This window comes from Parasteatoda tepidariorum, chromosome 5 (assembly GCF_043381705.1).
Source record: "Parasteatoda tepidariorum isolate YZ-2023 chromosome 5, CAS_Ptep_4.0, whole genome shotgun sequence".
NCBI lineage: Eukaryota > Metazoa > Arthropoda > Arachnida > Araneae > Theridiidae > Parasteatoda > Parasteatoda tepidariorum.
In genome coordinates, this window is record NC_092208.1 from 34,651,873 (window position 1) to 34,673,684 (window position 21,812).

The following is a 21,812-nucleotide window of genomic DNA, read 5'->3' on the forward strand; positions in this document are numbered from 1 at the left end:
GTGTTAGAATGTCGGTTTCAGGTGCCTTAGATGTCTTAGTACTTATAACATGAGGAACTGAATTCCACCTGAAGCACTGATAGACAAAGACTCTAGACGCCACACTCGAATAAGCTGCTACTTATTACCTACGAAATAAATTACACTAAATTTAAATATCTGAAAGAAAGCTCTTTCAGGGAAATAAACAATGAAAAAACAGAACAGAAACTAGATTATATGTTTCTGATCAAAAACTTATTTAATAGAGATTCTTGTTAAATTTTCTGTGTGTTTAAAGAAATTTCTTAGCTTGTGTTTTCCCTTTTTCTCAAAATCGGCGGAAAGATACATGGCATGTTTACTTAGAGGTAGTGTTAAAATATCGGTTCGAGACGGTTTAATATTTTCACATGATTTAATTATCTAAACTGTACCTTTAAAGTTAAGAGTATAATGTTGAATCATGTGTTAATTAAAACTGAATTTAGTTTAAGCATTAAGTTTTGCTGGAACGAAATCTCTTAAAAACAGTACCATGCAGAACTCTTCCATATACAGAATTCCAAATAAACAAAATGGCCTGAGAATTTTATATATGAATAATGACGTACACAAGTGCGCTATACGCCTCTTTTACACTCTTGAACTTGCCACAATATTTCTAATACGCGAACTGAAGCACTAAGCCGCCATTGTGAAGGAATCTCCATTGCTAAATTTTACAAGCGCTCTCGAGAACTGCAACAGAAACTTTATCAACCAAATTCAAAAGGGCCCAAAGTTCCTCGTAATGTAAATTCGAATTTCGTATTCGAAATGTCATACGTTATGGCATTGAGAAATTCTTTTATACGACTTGTAAAGATACGATTGATCATTTCAATAAATTGCTTCTTAACTATGGAATATTTCATCAAAGAACACTTTTAAAATATAAATTATGAAATAAAGTGCATTAAAAATAAAGAACAACTTACAATTTCTAAGATGACAAGTGTTAAAAAATACGTATATTGAAAAGTTAATTTATCCACAAACATTCAACCGATTCCATTCAAATTTCGTGCTTTGCAATGCATATTAAATATTTATTAAAATTATTTTTTTGCATGGAATTGTATTTTGATAAGCGAATTTCATAATTGTGTGCGATTTTTTTCGATTTGTTTAATAAGTTATTCGATATGTGATGAAATACGCAAAAAGTAGAATTAACATTAAGGGATATAAACTTTTGACTGTACTCCTGACCAAACTATTTCGACCAAGTGCCCTAGATTGTGACAACCTCCATATTTTGAGAGTCAGAAAGCCGAGTCCGTCGGAAAAAGTAACTCTATAAAAAAGTACTCTTTAACTCTATATTTATCATTGAAAAAAGTCATCAGTTTATATTCGTATGGTCAAATATAACGTTCCTTTGGTGAGCTCAAACACTTTCAGATATAAACTGTATAGTTAAAATTATAAATATTAAATGATCTATTTATTGATAATAAAATACGTTCATTATCTACTTTTCTAAACAAATACTCTTTCACACAAAGAATTTAAAAGAATATGATTCAATATATTTAATTTAAAAAAAAAATTCTGGAGTTTATTTAAGCTCTATTTTTAAGCATTGTATTACCGAGGGAACCTTTTCGCAACACAACATTTTTCAGCAAACAAAAACAAATTATCAACATATCATAAATTATCATATATCCTCAAAACTTATTCGAATTTTTTAAGTTTTTTCGTACAAATCGATCATTTGTCATAAAATCAATGAACTTAAATAAAATTATGACATTTTCAATAGATGCATAATTATAAGAATTCTGAACCTTTAATTATTGCTCAAATATTGACATTTACCATGGTCAAGCAATTGTGCAAATACATAAACCAAATCACGACATAATTCCTATCATTTAAAATAAAATTGTTAAAGCGTAAAATCGTTACTTAAAAAATTGAAGCATGCACAGGATTTGCCTAAAACTATTCATAATTACAGTTGGTGAGTCTCTCATTTAGTTTAATATGTGTCCTGATTTATTACTTTTGAATGTGTGCGTGCTTTCTTTTGGTGCTGCGTGCTTGCGTGCACTTTAAATGCTGCGACCGAGTTACCAAATCTTATCAAAAGTAGTCTCAGTTTTAAATGAGAAAACATTGTTTTTGTGAACTTTTTCTGATCGATAATCATGAATAATGACATTCTGATGATAATGTATGAGCTAACACAGTGCAACAGAAATTTTTTCATCGAGTGTTTACTTTAAGAACCTAATTTTAACTAAAATGTTGATGTAATAATCGTTATAATTCTTAAAAATAATTAGAATAACTTTCGTGAAAACTGCTTTTTTTTAATAATATTATGAAAATTAAATGTAAAGCAAAGCGTGATATATAATTAAAAAAGTACTGTATCTTTAACTTAAATATAAAAAAATCGCTAAGTGAACTAATTATTTAGTTTTTAGTTTATGCTTTTTTGCATTTTTTTTCTATCTGATTCTGAGTAATTGTTTAAAAAAAGAAACTAAATTGTTTTAGATTGTTTGAGAAACATAAAATATGCGAAGGGGGAGTCAGTAGGGTATATATCAATAATGCTAAAACTGATCTTTTTTCAATGTACCTTTTCTAAAAAAAAATACTTATGATATATCTTTGAAATTTCTAGGGGATATTTGAGATTATATCAGTTGTATGCTGTGATAATATTTTCACGTAAACCGGAACACTTTTTGGGTAAAGAAAGAATGTTGATTAAATTTTTTAAAAAATTAAAAGTTCTCAGTTCATAATATTTTTAAAGAAATTCTGCCGAAGATATGCATTAGCATTTATCATGGTACAAACATGTATAGATAAATATTCTGTGAAAAACTCTTGTTTAAATGCTGAGAAAAGGTACACTGAAAAAAATGTCAGTTTTAGCATTTTTGATATAAGCCCTACCGACTTCCCTTAAAAACAATTGTTTAAATTGATAACAGTGTTTTGTTTGCCTAGCCAAATATTTATTTTAATTTATGGAAAAATTAGTTCTAGTACTTAAGTCATTTTAACTTCATGTGAAGAAAACATATAACAGTAGACAATAATATTCTTTTTTTATTCTATATTTTGCTTGTTAAGTGTCTTTTCAACTAAAATCAAAAGGAAAAGAAATCGATAAGTATAACGAATTTTTGCACATGCAATATTTAATTGGTTTGGTTATAATATAAGAAAATAACTTAAACTGGGTAAAAATAACAAAATTATCTAAAACATTCAAACATACTAGACTAAATTTTTTTTAAAAAAAATAGGTAATAAGTATTAAACTGAATACAAATTATAAAAAGAAAAATAGAGTTATTTACGTTAATAGAAAATTTTTCTGTGTCAATATTCTATTAAAGAATTGCTCAATACTGTACAAATACTGTAAAACTTTATCATGCGCTTTTTTATTTATAAATAAATAAAAAATTATTTATTTATGTTTCTTGGAGTTTTTTAAAGACGCGGTTCCCAATTTTTTTCGGCTAAGGTACCTTAAATCATACCCAGCCTGCTTTTGGCGGAATCCCGACTTTATAAATGAAATTTGCCACGGTGAATGTGAACGTTATAACCGATAAAAGAGTATTTTTAAGGTATTTAGTTGGAGGAATGAAGGTTTTAAAGTGTTTTATCATTAATAATCTTAAATTAGGATATTTGTGCAACAGTTCAATTTACAGTCTTTGTGTAATATCCTGTCAATTTATGAATTTGCATTTAGGGCATATAAATAAACTGTTAATAAATAAAATAAACCGAATTACGATTTATTTCGAAATGAAGACTTAAAAGAACTGCTATAAAGGTTGAAACTATTTATTAGGGAAATATATTTCCTTAATAGAGAAATTAGTTATTTTGATTCGATATTTTGATGTAATTAAAAAATTATATTTGATTTTAAACAATAACTGTATTTAAAATATTCAATTAGATGAATGAATATTTTTCATCGTTTTATAATTAATAATCTTAATTTAGGTCTTATGCCTGATAGTTAAATTTGCAGTCCTTGCTCTATATTTAGTGTTTTTATAAATTTGTTTTTGATGTATACGCATTAGCTGAAATAATTAAAATATGCTAAATTACTGCTTACTTCGAAAGGAAAACTTAAAAGAATTGATGTTGAAAATGATTATTATGTAAACACAATTCTTTATCAAAGAATTTAGAAAATTGATTTTGAAAAGCGCATGAGGAAACAATAATTTAATATTTTATAAATGCTTGTTTTTTCACAATTTTTTCAATACATTGTAGCTAGAAACATCATACTTTCCTTTTAGATATTCCATTTCTATTTCATTGACATTTAACTTGAAATAATTTCATAAAGACAACTGAAAAATTAAATAAATTATGAATTATAGGCTGGATCAAAATGTAATCAGAAGTTTCAAAACAGAGGCGATAAACAGTAGTAACTCGCGGCACTCTAGGGTTCCATTTGGGAACCGCTGCTTTAGATACTTATCACAAACATTATTCCTTTATGAAATACTTATCAACATTCGTAGATCTGTAAAATATGGGTGGGTAAAAAATAAGCATCATACAGAATAAAAATGATTTCAATTGCACTATTCTGCCAGCGAAACACGTACTATTGATCAGAATACTGCAGACAGAGAGTAAATATACTTCTAAAACACTCTAAGGAGAATACTCCAACTTCTACTGGGTTACCAGGTTTCCTTCACTTCTTCATTTTTTATTACTTTAATCTCCTCACCTTTCTAAACGAGTGTCCGGGGAGCAATTTAAGTCCGTATGTGATACCCTTACGCAAGGTCAGCCGAAACTATTCGCAACATTGCTTGATAATTTTTTTCTTATTGTCTTCAGTTTCGTTTTTCTTTTTTCGATAGGAAATCCCGGATATATTCTTCCGCTTCGATATTTTTTTATTTATTTATTTTGTTTTAGAATTTGAAACTGACCGCAACTTTATAGCTGAGTATTTTCGTCATGAATAAATATGAGTGAGCTTTTTTTGCACATTAAAAAATCATGCTAAAGAATAAATTTATAGCCAAGAATATTTTATTTTCGTTTTCTGCATGTATGTACTGTATAATTTTAAAATACAGGGGAAAAAGGATAATTAAGATAGCTAGAATATTTCCTCTATTTATTACTCAAAAAATCTTCCTAAATTTGGCAGATTCACAAAACTACGATACATTTGCATAGCACATTCGATTGTTCAAATAAAGAGTTAGAAAGATTAAAATTTTTGTATAAAAAAAGCAAATTCTTCAATGTTGTTTAATCGAAATTTAAAAAAGAATTATACTCATAAAAACGAAGAAGATATTTTGAAATGAACAATTATTCTTATTAATTATCTTAATATGTACTTTTGATTACCTTTTTTAAACAATTCGATAATAAACTCGAACGAGCAAATGACTTCAAACGGATATATAAATGTAAGACTACGAAAAAGGCTGTCAATATTAACTCTCTGTGACAATATGGGTTAATTATCAGCTCATATTTTATTAGAGAATCTATCTACTAAATTAGATTAATCTGGTAAAATTTTGAAATTTTTACATTTTTTACGCAGTTTTTTTTTATTAATTTACATTAATTCTTATTCAGAAGAAAAATAAAAACAAATTTTAACGCATTTTGAGTTCTAGTTTTTTGATTAACAATGTAACAATGTTATTACTTTTAGAGTCCTTATGCTATAATAACAACAAAAAGAATAAAGGAGAAGATATATTAACGATGAAAATTAGGAAAAATAATAATAAGTGTTATTTATTGCGTATAAGCTTTAAATACATCGAAATTAAAATATAGTTAAAAAAAAAAGAGTTTGTTAAAAAGAGTTAAAAAGAAAGCAAAGAAAAAAGATATAAAAATTTTCCAAAGGAGAAGCAATAAATTATTAAAAAATGCTTTAAAGAATATTCACAAATTCAAAAAACATTAAAACTAAAAAAAGTGGGAAATAAAATAAAATTTGGAAAATATATAATCTCGTCATCAACTCACACAATCATATCCGAAAAAATAGTGCTTTCAAATATTGTATTAATATAACCAAAGCAAAACATATCAATAAAATGGTGTGAGGATCAAAAAACACAAAAAATTGAAACGCAAATAGAACCCATTAAGCAAAAGAATAGACTTCTAATGTTGCAATTTATCTTTGAAAAAGCTGCTGCGCTTCTCAATTATAATATTGATTTTTGCATATAAATATTTTTTGGCTATGTCTAATTGCAAATGAAGACCAAAGGGAAAGAATGGCTTATATCCATTTCTTACAAAAATGACAAAGGAATCACCATCTGTTGCGTTTTCAGGATTACTCAAGCTGGAAAACATTGGTTCCTATACTTGCGTAGAGAGGGCGAACGAAGACAAGCCATAAGAGAGAAGACGACGGGGGTTCTACGGATTTGAGAGGAATTTCAAGGAAAAAACTGTTCTTGTCCTACACGATTTTGAATACTTTTTCTGTAAGTTTTCCAAACTTTCGGACGATTTAAATAAATGTATTGTGATAAGCATGCGTATTTTTGTTCCTAATGCTCACCCGACTGACACTCGTCATTCGCTACAATATAATAAATATACTGTTAAATAAGTTCGTAAGCAACTAAAGAAGTTCTAATATTTTTTTTGTATTGTAGTTCAGATAAATTTAGGTTAAACATGATCGAATTTTTACGTAAGTCAATTCACATTTCGTATTGATCTTCGTATCTTCTTTAAAACAGATAAAAGATATTGTTAAACTTCAAATTACTACAATGTACTGTGAGTAGAACCGAAAGCGAACCACCTTGATCAATTTTTGATTTAATGATTGAATCTTCACGTTCTAGAACTCAATTTTAAAGGTTCGATTTTCCTTGCATTCGGATTTCTGGCCCCCGTGTGGTTTCTCCATGTCTCGAGAATATCTCGCCATATCATTTTGTGTACTTGACTGTATCTCGAGAATTTTTCAAGCGAATCCAAAAGTTTTTCCACGGTATTCAAAAACATATTTATGTAATAATAATAAAATATACTTTTTAGTATATATTAGTTTTTTTTCCTCAATTAATAATAGTCGAAAAGATTATAGATAGTAAGGTACACAATATTTTCATTTTTTACAGAATATAAATTTACAAGGTAAAATACAAAATTTGAGTGAAATCGGTTGAATAGTTCTTGGGAAATCAACTTTTCATAAAAAGTTTTTTTTAAATTTGATTTTGTTTAAACATAATAAAATACATTAAACACTAAAATGGAAACTGTGAAAATATATCTTAAGGACTGGAGAAGTTAAGCTGTCTGTTTATTTGTACTAGTAAAACGTTGTATTAAAATGCATAAGATACTAAACGCATTTTTTTCAAAGAAAAAGAAATACCTCTCATACTGTGAAAAATTATAACATTTGGAAGATAAATGTAGATCAGGGGGGAAAACGGTATTTGTATAAAATCATTTTTCACAAAGATGGTGATTGAATCTGCCTCTGTTGCTTTGCTGAAGATTACTAACTTTTGATAAATCGATGACGTGAGAAATCAGTTCTCTCTGAAAATAATTGCACAGTAAAAATAGGCCGTGTTGAAGAAAAACGCTTCCTCTCCGCGTTTAGATTTGTTTTTTCCAAATAAGTTTTCATGGACATGGTAGATTCAGTTCTCATGAACTGTTCTTTCTTCTTTGATTTCAAATTTCAACTTGAACACAAGAGGCAGCCTCGCGAAAACTCTGAAAGAAATTATGTTTTCTATTTTCTGATTCTTTTCTTAATAGACTTTTACCCTAACAAGCCCAAAAATTTTATTTTATAATATTTTAACTGCTCTAACACAGTCAAATATCTATTTCAATTATAATATATACATTTGTAGCAACATAGAAATACACAAGATTTCGAACCTTGTCTGTGATATGTGTTCTTTCTTTTCCTTCAATTTTCAAAAATTTTTTCCATTTACGTTCGATACATCTACTTAATACTGAGAAATACACAAAATTTTAAAATTGGTTTGAGATCTTTTTTTTACGCTGTTAATTATCTATTTGAATTATGATCGATACATTTACACTGTAAAAACTGTGGTGTAATACCTATTCGATTTCGGTGAAGAATTTTATTGTGACCGATTTTATTACTTCAAGTTAATACCGAATCGAGCTTTCATACATACTTCAGACGTTCTAGTTAAATCTTAACACTAATAATTAATGACGCTAACACCAGCAAGTTTAGATGTTTTAACAACATTCATGATTGAAAACAGACCGGAGAATGTGTTGCTGTCGTATTTGAGTGCTTCGTGAATTTTGGGGAAAAAAGGGTAAATTGCGATTTAATTCACTTTAAAAGCGACGTAATCGATGATAGAAAACTCAAAATACACTTAATGAGTGAGTTCACTTAATTATCAAAATAAATTCTAAAAATACAAACTCTTTTAATTTTGGATCTATGCTGGCGGACATCAAAGCCTAACTATGCTTAGCTATTGACCGCATTACCTAAAGGCGATCAAGTTCCACGATCATAGTCAATTATTTACCAAGTAATTTTAATCTTTTAGTCGGATTGTTTTAAACAAAGTATTATAAAAAGGTTTTTTTTTTTGTTTTTTTTAAATAATAACGATATTTATGTTCTCATAAGCTTTACATAAATGCCTTAATTGAGTCAAATTATTTTGTAACATTTAACTTTTATTCACTTCGGGTTTTTTTCACTTTGTTCGAATTCATATGAATATTTTTTCTGTTTTGTGTGAATATTTGATTACCAAACTAATTTTACTTTAAGAAAATGTAGCTATATATGCATCCTAAGTTAATTAATATTACTTTATCGTATGGCAAAAAGAACTTAATTGACCACTAGTATAATATTTCACAGTAATTAATTCAAATTTAAATTTGAGTGTTACTGATTAACAAAGACAATGACGGCTACTTTACACCAAGCAGTATAATAAGAACATTCTTCTTGTTTCAGAACATTCTTCTTGCTTCGTTATCGGTGTAGTTCCACTTTGGAGTAAAGAAGGATTTTTGCAGTATTCTTACATTTTAGAAATATTTAAGATATCCAATTTTGTGTGCGTCATGTAATGCTTAAATAACAATTTGAACTGCTCGGGAGATTTTAAATAAAACTTCAATTTCACTGTTTTTTTTTTTTTTTTTTTTTTTTTTTTTTTTTTTTTTTTTTTTTTTTTTNTTTAACTTATTGGAATTCGTGAATTTTATCGTTTGAACGTATGTTTTTAGAAAAATTTATCATATCTATCAGTGCATCATTCCCTTATTTATCCCCCATTTATTCCTTTGGAAATTACATCGGAGTTGGGTTAAGTGCATTTAAGTACGGTGGTCAACCTTTCTTAATGACTTATATAATAAAATTTCTTTCATTTATAGTGCATTAAAATGAGCATTTAGCGCCAAAAAATCTTAATCTACTGCAATTTTTTTTCTATTTTCAATAAATACGCAGAAATAAAGTTTCAAGATTTTCTCATAGTGTTTTTTCAGATTATCTTATACTGTAAAAAATTAAAAAAGAAAAACTCTTTCGTAATTACTTTTAATCATTCATTTATTAAACATTTTTGCTCTTCAATGTAATTACAAAAGTATGTCTTAGAAAAAAATGTATGTAAGATCCTAGCATTTTTTATGCATATCATGTTGATACTTTACAACAGCGGTACTTATGGTGCTCGGTGGAACCCTAGGGTTCCGTGGGAAATTTCAAGAGGTTTCATGAGTAAGTACTGCTTAAAACCAGTGATGAGTTTTGAAACCTCTGATTATAATTAGATCCAACCAATAATCCATAATTTATTTAACCTTGCACCTGCCCTTATGAAATTAATTCATCTAAAATACCAATGAAATAGAAATGGCATTTTTAAAGGAAAATATGATATTTCTTATAACAATGTATTAAACAAGTTTTGAAAAAATAAGCATTTCTAAAATATTAAATTTATATTTCCTTACGGCGCTTTTCGAAATCAATTTTCTAAATTCTTTAATAAAGAATCATGTTTCCATAATAACTATTTTCCTTATTTTAATGATTTTCAGCTTATGTATATACACCAGAAACAAGTTCATAAATAGGCTAGATAATTTACAAGAACTGCAAATTTAACTATCGGACATAAAACCTAATTTAAGGAAATTAATGATAAAAAGGATGAAAAATCTTCATCCCTCTAATTAAATATTTTAAATATAGTATTTTTTGGGTTATAATGTTCACAATTAACTTGACCTTTATTTATAAAATTTGCGTTCTGTCGAAAAAAGATTGAAAATTTAGGGTTCCATAGGCGAAAAAAATTGAGAACCACTGTTTTCAAAAGTTTATTTTAGATGCGAAATATTGAACATTTTATGATTTTAGTCATTTTTCCGTCATCTATACCTATTATTTTTATTTATTTAAATATTTTGGGGAAATTAAATACATTATAAGTAAACTTAAAAATACATTAAAGTACCATATTTACAAGAAAAATTGTATGAAAATTTGCAGTATTTAATTTGAGGTATTAATTCTATTTAAACTTTTAAGAAAATATTTTACATTATTATATAGAGCGTGATTTATTTTATAACCGTTGTTGAACAGCCTACCCATTTTTGACCCAACTACCAATCTTCAACTCCGCAACCTTGTAACTTTGAGCCCGATCCGGAAGACAAGGGAACTCCTTAATCAAGTATTGGAAGAAACTTGCCTTCGTGGAGGACTTTTTGATGGATTTGATGGAACTAACACAGATTTGGCGTAACATGGAGAAGAAAACCACGAAACCCTCCCACGGTTAGCTTGACGACAGCACTCTAACCCATTATCCGTCTACCACTGAGGATGTTTTACGTCAGCATTGTGATCGGTGCGAGTTGGGTGCGGAATGCGAATCCACCGGTCATCGCTGGGGATCGAACCCGGTTCACCTCAGCGGAAGGCAAGCACTCTATCTCCTCAGCCACCACGGCTGGAGCGTGATGTATTATTATTTTTTACTTAATTCATCATATAATCCTTATCTCGATTCATATTCATGAAACAAAAAGAATATCACAAGCATCATCGCAGCATAAGAAAAATATGTATTGAAATAAATCTAACAATTATGAAAAATCCTGAAAAATTCATTAAGAATCATTAAATAAAGCTTAATTAAATGCAAATATAATACTAAAAATTTTAAAATTAGTCTTGTTACGATGTTTTTAACATTAAAAAAAAGATAAACCGATTTAAATAACTATTCCTGAATAATATTAAGATAAAGCGCTCTGATTCAATTTATTCGTAAGATAAAGAACGCAAAAATAAAAGAAACGCAAGTCGTAAATGAAAGCGATAATATTATTCTTAAGTATACAAAAATCTCTACCTGATTAGAAGGATGAATATTCTGATCCCTGGAAAAATCTTCCTCTCTTTGGCTTCCACATTCTTCTAAGTTAATATAAACAGAGGTTCCTCCCTTTTCCAATAAATTACGAACTGCTTGATGAATCAGCTGTCTGTGTTTGGGTTGCCGGACCCCGATGGCATCGAGATCCGGCTCCCCGATCTGCTTACACGTCTCCAAGTCATCATAACCGTTATCTACAAAGCTTTCATAGTATTGCTCAAGATCCAAATATTTTAACCACTCGCGTACAATATTTTGATCACTCATTACAGATATTAATCCACATGGTCACGTGATTCTTGTATTCACAAAAACAAGGCAAAAGAATAAAGGTAGTTTAGGAACAAATAATGATTGTTAAACAAATTATCACAGTTAGTCAACATGTTTTTGTTTAAAAATCAAGCAATTCTTTCTTATGTTTACTAATTGAAATCTCTATTTATTTTTATATTAATCAAATTAACACCGATTATTTTTTATATATATCTGCTTATCTTATAGCACAAATAATTAATGTTTTTGTATTCAATAATTGTATTTAAAGTTTTTAATTATTGATATGAAAGTTTGGAAGCATAAATGTTGTTAAATCAACTTCGTTAAAATCAAGAAAAATTTCTTTGGAACAACGTGACTTCACGAAACGAAGAACCTACTTCACATGACTATCGTCGCCGGCAGTAAATTCTCTTCTGATAGTTGCTTGCCTCTATAACCGGCAAGTAGATTTTTTTCGCGCCGGCGCAGTTGAAACATTTTATTTTGTTTGGGAAGAGGTTGAATTTTTTGACCCACTCATTCTACGAATAATGCCAAGAGAATAAAAAGCTGTATTAAGATTAGGATCATAATTGGTTTTAGAATTTAGAATAAATCTATTAAAACTGCGAAAAAAATGGAATCAATTTTTATTTTATTTTCGCTTATGCATATACGAGCTCAAAAATATTGTTGCATCTACTTTAAAAAGAGAAAACTATATTCACTTTATTAATAATTCTTTTTACTATATTCATCTTTAAGAAACTTAGATAAAATTCTTCGTAAGAATTAAAATATAAATGTATAAAAAGAAAGGTACACTGCAAAAAATTCTGGATCAAATTAGGGTACATCATTTTGGGTACATCATATGTAAATTCCATTTTACCGTAAAATATATTCTTACCGTATCATAATATACCGTAATTTCTATCAAGTATATTATCCGTACGCACTATTTATTAAAGCTTAAATATCTTTATGGAAATGAAAAGTATTTCTTAAATATTTTAAAGGTTCTTAAGTTTTGCAAATATTTATTGCCGTTAGTTTATTTTTGTTTGATTTAATATAAACAAATGTAATAAGAAAACAACTAGCATTTCCTTCAGACACTCTTCAACATGTTTCAACAGGTCAATTCTTTTGTACAACATTTATAATGCTCAATATTCCTAATACTATACAATACTTAATGCATTAAATCTTTGATGAATAACTCAAAATTGAATGAGGAATTTAAAAAAAAGTGAATTTCAGTTTAAAATGTATTTTAACTGGATTAATTACTTCTTAAATTTATTTTTAAATTACTATTATGTAAAGAAAATCAAATCCAAAAAAAAAAAATTAAAAATATACCAGACATAGTAATTTTCAAACTGCGTTCTTGATTCTTCTAGTTTTACTCAATGCTGAATAACAAAATCTGTTTTAGTAATGCAAAAAAAAAAAATTAAAGGCAAGGAAGAAAGAATTAAAATATTCTTAATTTTTATCTAAATAAGACATTCAGATCAATAAATTCGCTTTATAGATAACTTTCGATTTATAACATAATTACAGTGCCTTTATTTAATTTTTTTTCTAAATAAATAAACTAATATTGAAATATAATTAATAAAATTCCTAATGTTTGCAATTTTATATTTTTAATTAAAATTTTAGTTTAGAAATATAATTTTTAGTTTGGAAAAAGTTAGTAACATCTTGCGTTAATCTGTTAAATGTGTTGAAATTACGTTTTACAACCGAATGTAAAAGTATAAAAAAGTAAAAAACCTAAAAATTATGAACCTAAATCCTAAAATTTTATCCAATAGTTCGTAATTATTTTAAATATCTCGTAATAAATTATCAGTTGACATTAATAACTGAAATCAAATAATAGAAAATCTATGTATAGAAAACAGATGAATATTTTAAAAAAAGCTAGTTGAATGATCAAAATTAGTTTGTGTCTAAATCAGCATAATTTATTAGAAATAATATTGAGAAAACTTGAAATTAAAATTTTTAGACGCTTATGCCAACTATTTATCGACTATCTCTTTTGACGCACAAAACCTAAGGTCAAACCCACACTATAGTTAGTTGGTACTTAAACTGCTCTGGAATCAAAGTTGCCATAGTTTCGTTACATACATTAAGAAAAATTATAAGTGTGGGCTTGATCTAACTATGGGATATAATTTATAGTTTTTCTCTACACGTAACAATAAAGATGCTTCATATACTCAAAATGTATTCCTCGGTAAGTTATTTTAAAATGACAAAATAATTCAGGAAACACACGTTTAGAGCACAGTATCAAATAAAGCGTAAAACGTGGTATAAGTAGTTCAAAACTAAAAATAATAATCATGGAAAAATTGTATTTTGAGTATGATGTCACTCAAAATATGTCCCACTGACAGTTGTTGTTCCAAGGTGACAAGAATAATATTTTGCAGTTGATAGTTGATACCACTCAAAATGTATCCTATTGACAAAACAAAGTTGTTTTAAAACAATAATAGAATGTAGAAGGAATGCAATTTAAGTATGATAGCACACAAAACGTATTGCACCGTCATAAGTTGTTTTAAAATGACTAGAAAAAGAAGGAAGAATGCAGTTTAGGGGTGATATTGCTCAAAACGTATCCCACAAGCATAAGTTGCTTCAAAGCGACAAAAAATTACAAAATATATTACACAAATTTTAACAAATGGGAAAAAAATCTTAATGGTTCTACAGGGTTACTTCAAATAAAGTAATTATTTAGTGTAGACGATATTTTATGCTACGAAATCAAATACGTTCTTTCTCTGAATAAACATACCTTTTTATCGACTTATTCAGATTTCTGACCCCCAAAACGCAATCTGGGAGATATGGTCCTTATGGTTTTGTCAGAAGAGCTGTCAAATTCTTGGACCACTTAGTTTTAATTTTACATTTTGCGTATTTCACCTTATTTCGAGATTTTTTAACTGAATTAAACATATGTTGCGCATAAATATAAAGTCAATATTAGTAAATAATAATTATTTTTATCATTTTATTTAATAAAAATTGAAAAATTTTGAATTTTGGGGTAGTAATGTTTTTACATCATTATAAAGTATTTAATTTTACAAAGTACGAAACTCGTGTGAAATTGGCTGAATAATTCGCAAAAAATCAAATTTTAAAAAAGTCGTATATTTAAAATTTGATTTCTCGGGAACTATTTGAGCAATTTCGCTCAAATTTTGCATTTTCCATGTAAAATTAATAAATTGTCTAAAAACATTGTATACTTTACAATTTAAAATTTTGCATTATTATAAAATAAAATATTTAATGTTTACAAATTTTTTTTCATTGAAATTATCTTTGAATAAATGAATTTTATTATTGCGTGCAACAGTTTTTTGATTCGATTCAAAAGTTTTCGAATTATGGCGAAATACGCATAGAAACAAATTTTCACTAGTTGGGGTGTAAATTTTGGATTGATTACCTGACCAAACTATTATGACCATATTTTCGATATCACGGTTATTCCCTATATTTTGGGGGTCAAAAATCCGAGTCCATATAAAAAAAAAGGCATGTTTAGTCAGAGAAAGTGCATTTTTGGGTCCGATTTTGTAACTTACAAGATCATCTGAATTAATAAATTAGCATATTTGCGTCACCTTCTGGAGCCATTAGTGTGGTGTCCTAGAGCGGAAAGATGCTATAATTGGATCAAAAGTTATGCAGGGTTGCCCATTTTTTTCTAGGGCACTGTAAGCTAAATAAAGCTAAATAATAGATAAGCTCACGAAAGCTTGTGCAAGTTCCAATGTTTAATACACAGAAAGATATATACGAAATTTCCATCACGGAGAAATATTTATGGAACTTTCACTTGAATGCTGGGGCAAATAAAAAAGCTACGCATTTTTATTTGAAAATGCGGGAATAATAGAAGAACTTGCGTCCAAATGGTTTAAGTTCCTTGTTTCATTAAAAAGATTAATTACTTGTTAGAATAATTAGTTTATCGTTTTTTTATTTTTTTTATTTATATTGAAGTTCCCTGCAATTGTTTAATTTTTTAATTTATTTATTTTATTTTAGTTCCCAAAAATTCTTCGATAATTATTCTTATAACATGTTCCGTGTTTATGAAGATAAAAGTAAATTTTATAAAGTGAATTACGCCTACCGACCTGTGTAGGGTTTTGGGAACTGCCCTTGCATCAGAAAGATTTCGGGTTCGAATTCCGGACAAGGCATGGATGTTCTTTCCTTCTCTGTACTATCTGTCTTTACTGTGGGAGCAACGTTGACCCAACTAATATGGTGCCCCTGAAAGAATGGTCAACAAATCTGCCCTTCAGATGCCTGTATGACCTAGGTCATTCTTCAGGTGGGCATTGGGAAAGAAAAAGAGAAAAATAAAATAAAGTGAATTACTGTTTATTTTAAATATTTAAATTTCACACCATTTTACATTTTCTTAAATTTATTTCAATGTGGAACAAAATAATTGTTTGATATTTATATGAATGACATTCAGCGTTAATCTTTTCTAACAGAATTTATCATATCGTTTATAAATTACTATTTAATTTAACTATTAAAATTTCTCCCCAATTTACATTTTCTTAAATTTATTTCAATGTGGAACAAAATAATTGTTTGATATTTATACGAATGATATTCAGCATAATCTTTTCAAACAGAATTTATCGCATCGTCTGTAAATTACTATTTATTTTAAATATTTAAATTTCTCCCCAATTTTCATTTACTTAGATTTATTTCTATGAAGAACGAAATAATTCTTTGATATTTCTATGAATGATATTCCGCATTAATCTTTTCAGACATAATTTATTGTATTCGAACTTATCGTATAAGAAAATGAGACAAACAGATATTAATTAAAAATATAACAAAAAACCTTTTAGATCTAGTTAGCAGATACATCCAGATAGCAAATAAATCCAGTTAACAAGATATCTTATGGCAAACACTCTATTTGTGATTTTTTAAATGACAGAATGAGGTTGACTGTTTTGTCATTATTCCTGCAAAGCAGAAATGCTTCAATGCCCATATTATTTTTTTAAAGACTCAACAAAGGCGTGTATAAACCTTTACAGAAATTAAAATTTTTAATCTTTTATTCCAAACCTTTTTTTTTTTCAAAACTTCTTTCCCTTCCGTTTGTTAAGGTTTTTATGTGCAACATTTTTTTAATGATGATGTGTAGTGTGCAGTGTTTTTGGATTCAATCTTGATACCGGATCTGTTTTACTCAATCTTAATGTGAAACTCAATGCGAGTAAACTAGCATGGTAAAATTCAACTTTGTTTCAAGCTTGCTTGGTTTATTTGCTAATCTTTTATTAACCTTGGTAGGGTTGTGTGATATAAGTTGCTGCTACATTAAGATCTACCTTACTATCTGAGACAACTACATAAAATCTAAGATTCAAAACACGAGTACAAACATTTTTATTGAAAATATAATCGTACTGAAGAAAGCAAAAAATATGACAGAGACACTAAATTATAGACCATAGAGTGCCAACTATTATATCTACAGCATGAAACAGTAGTTATATTTTAATGTTGCAGTGGCGCAAAAGGTCGTTGGGTAAGTTGAAACTTTAAGAAAAACGTTATGATGACTCCAAATTGGATTATCCTTTAGTATTATCGTTTTCGGTGTTTAATGATCTACTGTGGTTTATAGGGTTGACTATTTATCGAAAACAAGTTAATTATTTTATTTATTATTTTGAATTGAATTTATGAATATCGCTATTATCGTTTGGTTACTTGTTTTATTTTATCTCTAATATTCTTAAAACTATGCTGAATGTTAAAGAATAAAAAAGTGCATTTTCTATTTGCAGCAAAAGTAAATTACTATCTTTACTTCTCTCTAATTTTTTTTTGTTCTAAAATTTTTTTTCTTGTTGAATCTATACCATACTAATATGCTTGACTTGCACTTTCAATATTTCTGAACTTATAGGATGAAAAATATAGATTGATGCTTTTAATATTTGCTGCACAAATATTTTTTTAATTGAATAAAGTTAAATTTTACTTAAATAATACCAAAATGGGGTAAAAGAAAATGTGATACACTAAATTGAAGAGCACATTGTCTTAAAATTCATAACATCAGCAAAGTGTTTCCAATTAAAGATAAGAAAGATCTTTGCTAGAACTAGAACTAGGGCATGAGGAAATTTTAAAAACTACCCTGCTTTGACGTCACAAGAAAACTTCTTGGATTTTAATTTGTTTTTGACAGTACTATGTAAAATCTTTAAAAAAAAACAATTTCTAACTTATTTTTATCAAAAAATATTGTAAATAAAATCTTCAGAAAATCTTATTTACTACAGTATAATATAGTATTCTCCCAGCAGATTACATTTTTAATAGAAGACAAAAAAACTTTAGGGACATTTACTTTATAGACGATTCTTAAGGAAACGAATATGCATTAATTAATAAAAACTCTTCCGCACCTTTTTTTTAAATATATATCTTTTTGAAATGCGTTAAAAAAAGTTTAGTAATTAACGTTACGTAAAACAAACTTTAAGTATACGTTTTTTGTTCAATGTTAATAATTTTTAAAATATTTCTTACATAAAATATAGTACCTATATAAAAAAAACTCTGTAAACCCTTTTTAACATTTATTTTACAAAATCTACATGTAGGATTTTTCTACACTTCAATATCAGGTAAAAAAGACTTAAAAATACGTCTTTTTTGTTCAATTTTATTGATTTTTTAAAATGTTTATTTTTAAAAAAATTCGGCGAAATCTGTATAAAAACTTTAGTGACCACTTTAGCATATTTTTAAAATTTAATATAAATATACGTAAGATAAATGTTGAAATTTCTTTTGCTTTGACATGAGATAAATCAGTCTTAAAAGAAGCGTCTTATTTTCAAAATATATAAATATTGTACTTAAATAAAAACAACTTTTGAAAACTTTTCCAACATTGTTTTTATCGGAAAAATTCAGAAATTTCCTATAATTTAACATTAGAAAAAGCAACTTTAAATGAAAAGCCTTTTTTTTTTCAAACATTTCTTACGTCAGATATCATACCTTCATAAAAAATTTACAAAACACTTTTAACGTATTTCTTAATGTAAATATAAATGTAATAAATATAAATATAGCAATTTCCTTTACTTTTGCACGAATGAAATAGTCTTTAAAGAAACATTATGTTTCTGAAATATTAAATGTGCACTGAATATTGTACATACATAAAAACTTTTTTTGCACGTATTTCTCATAGCATATATAATGTACTTCAACATTTGCTAAAGTAGTATTAAAAAAAACACATTTTGTTTTGTGAAATAATGTATCTATATAAAAACTTAACTAAACACTTTTTAACATATTTCTTATAGAAATATAAATGTAAAAATTCTCTATACTTAAACATTAGGTAAAACAGTCTTGAAAAAAAAATCTTGAATGTAACGTTTATACAATGACAATCTGCTTTCGACTTGAAAAAAGCTTTAAATCAATATTTTCAAAAAAATCTTTTGTACCGTTTTCAAAAAAGGAAATCCACTGCCGTTTTAACAATTTTTAAAGCATTACACTCCTTTTACCCCACTCCGTTTTCTTCCTTCCTTTCTTTCCTTCTTTCCTATAGTCTAACAGCAGTTAGTGGCAGATTGAAACAGGCAGATATCTTCCACTCATCAGTTATAAAACTTCTTTCAAGGGGACAGCTTCACTTCTTTTCGCAGATATTGATCTGTTTTGCGGCTCAGCATGATGGTCATTGCACCATTGGTCACCTAGAAACGCCTTTTGTATCGATGTGGGCGGATGAATAGGTGTGTAAGCTTTACTTTTTTTTGGCACAAAACTGTGAAAGATTTTTTTTTCCTTTTTAAAAAATATAAAGAACTGTGAGCATCTTTTCTGTTCGAGCCATTAAATCAGATTCAATTTAAGTGATAAAAAAGCAACTAGTATTTTTTTTTATTTCAAAAATTTAGCTATATACTGCAGTCTCTGTTACAAATTGAAAATGTTCGTTTTTAAAGTATTCTTATACAATACGCTAAGGATATTAAATATAATATCATCTTAATGAAAAATTCAGCAAAACAAGATGATGCACATTTTTTTAGTTACTACAAAAGTACAGTTTCTTTTCAAAGAGTTAATCATTAATTGTGGGCGTATCTGTAAGGCTGCTTTTGTTATAAATTAATGAAATACAATGATCTTAAAAGTATTCGTATAAATTTACTAGGAAATTAAAATTCATTAGTAGCTGTCATTTCGCTTACATGGCTTATATTTATTTAAAAAATTTATATTGAATTAAAAAACTTATGTTTTTTATTATTTTATTATCGATGTTGAATTGATGATAGTATTCAGACATGCGGCTTGCTATTGTTCAAATACAATAATAAAAAATAAATAAAAAAAATTAAAAAAAATAGATTAAAATAAATAACCTTCCAAACACCAAAGGGAAAAAGGAAAAGAGGGAGATCTTAAAAAAGATGGCTAGATAGAGTAGAGAAGTGGTTAAGTGACTAGGGAGTTAACAGGTGGAGAAATATAGCATCGAATAGATATAAATTGGGCTAACTGACTAAGACAGATTTGGCCGGTAGCAGGCTGTAGTACCTAAAGAGAAAAAGAAGACGAATTAATCAAATGTGTAGCCAGGTGAAACCTAACACAAAAAAGGAAATTTTTCTACTATGCCGCGGTGGCTTAGGTTATAAAGTGCTCACCTCCCTGTGAGGTGACTCAGGTACGAATCCCAGCATTCGTTGGTCGATACGAATTCTGCACCTAGCTCGCACTGACCCCACTGCTGACTTACCAGAATCCTCAGTGGCAGATGGATCATGGAATAGTATCCCTTTACCGTCAGGGAAACTGCTAGAGATTTTTGTGGTTTTTCCAACGAAAAATTCTCAACATAAGCTTGTTTGACCCAATGTTTGATCCAGGAGTTCTCTTGTCTTTTGAATTAGGTTCTAATTTACAAGACTACGGAGTTTAACACTAATAGTCAAAAACTCGGAATTGGGTCAGCTATTTAAGAACGGTTATAAAATAAAATAAATTAAGCATTGAGAGAAACTTGTTTTCGAGGACGATAACATTTTAACAGGACGACCTGACTTTGTGTCTACATGGAGAGAAAAAAAAACACTAAAACCTGTCCTGGTTAGCTCAATGGCTAGTTGAGTGAAATCTGTTTACAACTTTAATCTTAGTACAAATATTTCTTAAAAATTTTTCTTTACTTACCCTTTTAGAATGAGCAAGTTAAAATCGCAATACCTTTGCTTTATTGAAAAAGGCACTCGCCACAAACATTTATGACAGAATAAAAGGAAAATTCAAGCACACGTTTACTGTATGGCTATATGCTTTCTGGGAATGAATCACAATCAAAATTTTCTTTAAATACTTACTTGGTGTTAAATAGGCAATGACCACTTTATCAATTAAATCCTCCCAGAAGACGGGTGCCACTATCTTGAAATTGCACAATTATTAACTTCTAATAATGGTTCAGAAGCATTTGTTATACTTTTGGCACTTGTTCTACCATTATTTCGCAGAAAAATTTAGCTAAACAGCTTAAATATATAAACATTATTTGTCAAATTTACGGATCTTCGAAAAGCACAACCTTCTTCACCAACGAGCTGCAGATTGTGGTGTAAGCTTTATCAATTACTTCCCCTTTTGAAGCGTGTAAGAATGCTCTCTTTGATATTAACTTGGGAAAAAATCGGTAAATGCTTTACTTAAGTTGAGTTTTTCATTGACAAATATGGATAATTACTTCCCAATACAGTTAGTGCTGTGTATGAAAATTTGCTTTTGCGAACTTTTCACCATCAAGCCTGACAGAATCAAACTTTTACTTTTTAAAATGTAAAACAGAAAAAGAGCAAAAAAAAGAACGATTATCTGATTTTTTTAAAAAATAAAGCCAAGGTACCGAAAGTTAGGTACCGAATTTATCATTTATTAGAGTTAAGGTTTAACTATAAC

General features: G+C 28.1%; 1 protein-coding gene across 1 annotated transcript in view; it reads right to left on the reverse strand.

Moving 5' to 3' along the window:
• Nucleotides 1–12,180, reverse strand: part of LOC107436158 (SAM and SH3 domain-containing protein 1) — a 103,727-nt gene extending 91,547 nt beyond the window's left edge. Inside the window, exon 1 of the mRNA XM_016047750.3 lies at nucleotides 11,457–12,180. Coding sequence (XP_015903236.2) covers nucleotides 11,457–11,747 — 291 coding nt within the window. The 5' untranslated portion in view covers nucleotides 11,748–12,180. The remainder of the gene's footprint in view (nucleotides 1–11,456) is intronic.
• Nucleotides 12,181–21,812: the final 9,632 nt, after the last annotated feature.